General features: G+C 41.5%; 1 protein-coding gene across 1 annotated transcript in view; it reads left to right on the top strand.

Moving 5' to 3' along the window:
• Positions 1-1,382: 1,382 nt before the first annotated feature.
• PXT1 (peroxisomal testis enriched protein 1) overlaps positions 1,383-6,145 on the top strand; it is a 25,833-nt gene continuing 21,070 nt past the window's right edge. Inside the window, exon 1 of the mRNA XM_034990463.1 lies at positions 1,383-1,849. Coding sequence (XP_034846354.1) covers positions 1,684-1,849 — 166 coding nt within the window. The 5' untranslated portion in view covers positions 1,383-1,683. The remainder of the gene's footprint in view (positions 1,850-6,145) is intronic.

The following is a 6,145-nucleotide window of genomic DNA, read 5'->3' as shown; positions in this document are numbered from 1 at the left end:
TTGGCTGTCTGCTAGGCAGGGAGCCTACTTCTCCCTCTCCCGCTGCCCCTCCTGCCCCATGCTCTCTATTTTTCTCAAATAAAAAAATAAAATCTTTAAAAAAAAGAACCTCATTCTGTAACTGTGTCTCAACTGTCGACTTTGACTAATTTAGTAATGTAATAATTCTATCCAGGGCCAGTTTGTCTGTGATGCATTAGCTGGAGAGCATGTCCTTTTTCCAAAGGAAAGTTTACTTGAGAAATCAAATTAGGATCAGAAGGTTGTCTGATGCATATAGTTAAAATGTCAAGCTGTTAAGATAGGTGAAGGGGATTAAGAAGCACAAACTTTCAGTTATAAAATAAAGAAGTCACAGGATTAAAAAAGAACTGTCAAGCTGTGCAAGGTGCCAAAAATGCCCAGACACCCACAACCCTTCAACCCACAGCTCCCTCTTCCCTAATCTGGCCCAGATTATAAAAATGAAAATATTCAAGTAGCATTCTGCTCTGGAAAATGTAGTGACTTTGAAAAATAATGAGGCAGAATTCTACTTGCTAATTCCCACCCCCTTTTGGTTTGCATAGCTCAGATAACTGCTTATTGCTTCTCTCAGTCATTTTGTTTTAGTTCTTGCTTCTTTGTCTAAAGCTGCAATGCAGCCACTAGCCACATGTAGCTACTGAGCACCGGAAATGTGGCTAGTCCAAACTGAGATGTGTTGTAAGTGTAAAATACATACTGGATTTTGAAGATGTACATTAACAAGAATGTAAGATATTTCATTAATAATTTTTTATATTGATTACCTGTTGGAATGATAATATTTGGATTTCTTTTGGGATATGTTTGGGTAAATAAAACATATCATTAAAATTAATTTTACATGTTTCTTTTTACTTGTTTAGTGTAGTTGTTAGAAACCTTAAAATTACATATGTGATTCACATATTTTTATTGGATAGCATTGATCTAAGGCTCCTGAAGACCTCTCCTGTTACTTTCTTTAGTTGTTCTTTATTGTCTGACTTCTCCTAACCATTCCTTCCCTTTCCATTAACTGCTTAGATTTAGAAGGTAAACTAGAGAGTGCAACTGTGGCCAACCTTTAAGTCAAGAGAATTAAGTGCACAGGGAAACAACGAAAGTCTTAGTTCAATTCTTCAATGTATTGGTTTAGTGCTGCAGTATTAGAAAAAAAGGGTGGGGGTGGGAGAATAGTCTTCATTAGAGTCTGTAGAGATGGACTATGTGTATATGGAGAATTAAAGAGAGAATACGAAATCATATACACAACAAGGAAGTAGGACCAAAAATTATTTCATACTCAACCCTCCCCATCTCTAGGTTTTTAATCTATTTTCTTTTGGCTATGCTAATTCATCTGTGTTTTTCTATGCATACTTATTTAGACTGCTCTCTTAGTAGAATGCGGCTATTGAAAAGATGAAGAAAAACTGCCTGGAGATGAGGATGTGGGGTGGTGTTGCAGATCTAAAGATCAACAATATAGAAAGATGTTTATCTAAGTTGAAAAAGAACCTAATTACCCTGTTCCATTTTCCACTCAAAACCATAACCCTTAGATATATATAATAAAGGCTGCTTTTGTATTGTTAGAACACCAATATTCATCAAATACACTGAATATATACTGATGGGGAAGTTCTCTGAAGATGTATTTTTCAACAGGGAAAACACATGAAGAAAAAACATACCATTGTTTGTGAACCTAAAGAACTTCTGAATCCCTCTCCCAAAGTAACAAATTGTTGCAAATCCCTGTGGGTGAAATACAGTTTTCAGAGGGAGTACATGACCCAACTTGTCAGCTCCCAGCCAGTTTCAGCCATGTCAAGGAACCCAGGTAAGATATTATTTATGTTAAGCTAAGATAAATATTCTACTTAGCATGTATTTTTCTTGGTATCGAGGACATAAAATTGGGCCTTAAATAGATTATTTAAACATTAACTGTAAGAAGATAGTGGTAAATCTATTCATCAATGTCCTGAGGTGGTAAAAATCTAAAACTGGCTTTGCCTCATAAATCTCTTAGTGTCTGTTAGCTCTGAATTGTTGATGTGACAACTCATGAAGATGATCCCAGATTAACTAAAATAGATCAAAATTTGTCTTTTAATACAGATTTGTCTTTAACTTGACCTGACAATGTCTACATTGTTAAGTAGAGAAAATTCAGTTTAGGTTCCTCTTTGATTTTGCCAATATGGGAAAGAACATGAAGGAAATACAAACTTCCAATTTTTGTTTTGCAAAAATTTGCGTGATTCCTAAATGCCCCTGAATGTTGGGGAAATTTTTTTTTTAAGATTTTATTTATTTATTTATTTGAGAGAGAGAGCATGAGAGCGGGGAGGGTCAGGGGGAGAAGCAGACTCCCCGCTGAGCAGCGAGCCCGATGCGGGACTCGATCCGGGGAGTCCAGGATCATGACCTGAGCCGAAGGCAGTCGCTTAACCAACTGAGCCACCCAGGCGCCCCTGAATGTTGGAAAATTAAAGACTCGTGTTTTGAAGGGCATTAGGGTATTGGGGTTAAAGGAGTTAAATTTATGGGGGTTTAGACTTTTAGATTAAGAATATGCTAGATACCTGAAAGGAATAATTAAAGCTAATCTCAGACTGTTCTCCAGTTTTAAAGGAATTACATGCCACTGAGAAAGTGGAAATTTCAGGCATCCTGATAGTCTCTTGCCACATAACAAATAAGATACCGGTTTTCCAGAAATAACTGAATTTGACTAAAATACCGAATTTTGATCTGTGCAGGTGTCAACAATGATTTCTCAAAGCCTGAGATTTTTGTCACCTATGAATACCTCCTAGGACATATATTTTGTTTTTTAAATTGAGATGTGATCCGCACACCATAAAGTTCAGCCTTTTAAAGGGCAAAATCCAAAGGTTTTTAGCATATTCATAAAGTCGTGCGATCGTTATCACTATTCTGGAACTTCTGTTTTATCGTAAACTTTTTCCAGTTGTTTCCACACTCAGCTATTACCATTTGAGCCTCACAGAGTCCTCCTCAAGCACCTTCTGAGGTGCCCTTTGGGCGGTCGCCACATTTAAACCAAACTAGTTTCACTTCAAAAGCAGAAGCAGGGTGAAGAATAAAGCGCCTACGTTTGAGTTATAGAGTAACGGCCAACAACCTCATTTACGCTTGTTTTCCCGCCTAGAACTCTCGTTTTACTCTGTAAAATCTTATTTGTGACGGGGGTTTCAGTCCGGTGGGCCACCGGCGTGCGTTCAGGCGCCGCCAAACAATTAGAAACAAGGGATCCGTCGGTGCGAGGTGGTGGCAGACACCGGCCTCCTACCGCCCTCCCGTTCTTTTCCCCGCGCAGGAGGGGGCGGCGCGTTTCTCCCCTCCTATTTTAGGGCATTTAGAGGCGTGCAGACTGAACGCGGCGGTGCGAGAGGGCCCTGGAGGTGTCAGGACGGCGTCAAGAACGCCAAGCCGCAGGGTAACGGGAGGCGCCGAGCACTGGGCTGGGGTGCCCGCGCTCCCGAGCTGCTTCTCGCTTCAGAAGCTACGAGCGGGCCCGGCGCGGCACCGCCCGCGCGGGAGAGCGCTCTGGCCGCCGGGGGCGCCGTGTGCGCCCCTCATTGGCCACGGCGGGCCCACGTGACCTCTGCCGCCAAAACCGCGGGGCGGGGCGCGCGCCTTCCCGCCGGAGAGGCGGCCGGTGCGGCGCGGCGGCTCGCAGGTCCCGCGAAGGTCGCGGGCGGTCGCTCGGAGGACCTGCGGATGCTCTCTGGCTGGGAACCTTCAAGAAAAAAAGGAAGGGGGAAAAAAAAAAGGGACGCCTGGGTGGCTCAGTCGATTAAGCGGCTGCCTTCAGCTCGGGTCATGATCCCAGGGTCCTGGGTTCGAGCCCCGCATGGGGCTCCCTGCTCAGTGTGGAGCCTGCTTCTCCCTCTGCCCCTCTCCTGCTTGTGTGTGCGTGCTCTCTCTCTCTCTCTGACAAATAAAATATTTTTAGAAAGAAGTCTTAAGTACTGCTCCACGTAAAACTCCTACTGAGGAAGCTGATTACTGAGAGGTCCCCTTATCCCCTCTTTGGCTTTTGGACACAGATTGAAAATGGAAATCACCAGTCATTATTCAGTGACTCGCTGAAGCCGAAATGTGTCTCGGTTCCTTTGGGGAAAGAGACACGTTTGAACGTGTAACTCTCTGGAGAAAGAAAACATGATTTTTGTAAGGGGAACTTGAAGCCGCCTTTTCTTAGAAAAGTTGAGGGGATGCGTAGGATCTTGGCAAGTCCAGAGAAACCATCCTGATACGTCGTTTAAGGGAAATTAGGAACTCCTGGGAAAACAAAACTTAGAGCCGAAAGAGGGCTTTTCCACTTCTAGAAATGTAATAATTACTGGCAGGAAAGGGCAGAATTATGTATATGTGTGTGTGTATATGTATGCATGTAGGTGTATAAGTAGTTTAAATGGGGTATATTGATTGTAGAAGTCAGTAGAGAGTCCAGTTATTCAGCCTCTTTCTCCCTTTGAGAGTGCTTGGATGCTCATTTTTGCCTCTCTCTCTTTTCTTCTAAGTCTCATCAACTCTCCCCCTCTTCCTCTAGATGGACATATTTTTTACTCATTCAAAAAACAAAAAAACGAGGGCCTACTAAATTCCAAACACTGTGCAAGATACTGAGGTGTCGGTGGTGAGCAAAAACATTAACAGTCCCTTCCGACCTGAAGCATACAGTCTGGTAAAGGAGGCAGATAGTAGTCGATTAAACATACTAATGTTAAATATAATGTGATAAGTGCTAAGAAGAGGTCCAGATGTTATAATGGGGCTTTGACCCAGCAGGGAGGTTAGAGAAGGCTTCCCTCAAGATGTAACCCTGGACTGAGACCTGAAGGAGTTAATGACAGTGGGAGTTGCAGGCAGAGGGAGCCCATTGGGCAAGGGAGAGCTGATAGCCTCTCCCTCTTCCAATGACTGCCCATTTCACTCATTTCCACTACACATAAATTAATCTTGCCTCTAGTTATCAAAGACACTTCTTTTTTCTTTCAATTGTTAAGTTCTTAGGGAGTAACTCATAACTAATAATTATTGTTATCGACAACGTATGTATAATAGGTAAGTATGCAATATACACATCTAATATACATTATCATCTCTTGTTTTATATAATAAAAGCATGCAAAGATTTTTTTTTTTAGGATTCCATTTATTTGAGAGAGAGAAAGCGAGAGACAGAGCACAAGCAGAGGGGGAGGAGCAGAGAGAGAGGAAGAAGCAGACTCCCGGATGAGCAAGGAGCCCGCAATAGGGTTCAATTCCAGGACCCCGGGATCATGACCCGAGCTGAAGGGTGACTGAGCCACCCAGGCGTCCCAAAACATTCAATGATTATAACAAAATTTAGAGTATGATGTATCTCAATAGAACTAAAAGCACTATAGATATTCACAGTAGTGAGCGATCACATTATTTTGGAAGATTCAAAAAAGCCATATTGAGAAAGTAATTTTTGAGATGTGATTCAAAGGTAAAATTTGGTCAAACAGAGTAAGAAGGATGGACAGAGAAGTCGAGATATATTCTAAGAGCCTTGAAAAGCACTCCAAAGAGTTTATAGAAACTAAATAGAAATGTTTTATTTCACTTTTAAGGACTTTCCTGAGGTGTTTTTTTTCTTTTCTAACGTTTACCTTGGAAAATTTAAAATCTACAAAAAAGTTGCACACATAAGACTATGGTTAGTCATATACCCTTTGCATGAATTTACCATTTCTTGGTGGAGGGGGCACATTTGCTTTATCTTTTTATCTCTCTCTCCCTCTACATTCATATACACACATACTCACGAATGCAAGTACAGATGTTTTTCTTTGCTACAAAGGAAGTTATAAGATAAAGCTGTAGATCTACTAACTTCATCTCTAAATAATTCCATCTCTAAATAATTTGTCTCCTAAGAACAAAGATTTTTCTGTATAACCACAATACGAGACTCATGAGATACATTTTTTATTTTTATTTTTTAAAGATTTTATTTATTTATTTGACAGAGAGACACAGCGAGAGAGGGAACACAAGCAGTGGGAGTGGGAGAGAGAGAAGCAGGCTTCCCGCTGAGCAGGGAGCCCGATGTGGGGCTCGATCCCAGGAC

This window comes from Mirounga leonina, unplaced genomic scaffold, assembly GCF_011800145.1.
Source record: "Mirounga leonina isolate KUSES-001 unplaced genomic scaffold, KU_Mleo_1.0 Mir_53, whole genome shotgun sequence".
NCBI classification, from domain to species: domain Eukaryota; kingdom Metazoa; phylum Chordata; class Mammalia; order Carnivora; family Phocidae; genus Mirounga; species Mirounga leonina.
The sequence above is the reverse complement of the archived record's forward strand: the minus strand, read 5'-3'. Positions and strand labels throughout refer to the sequence as shown.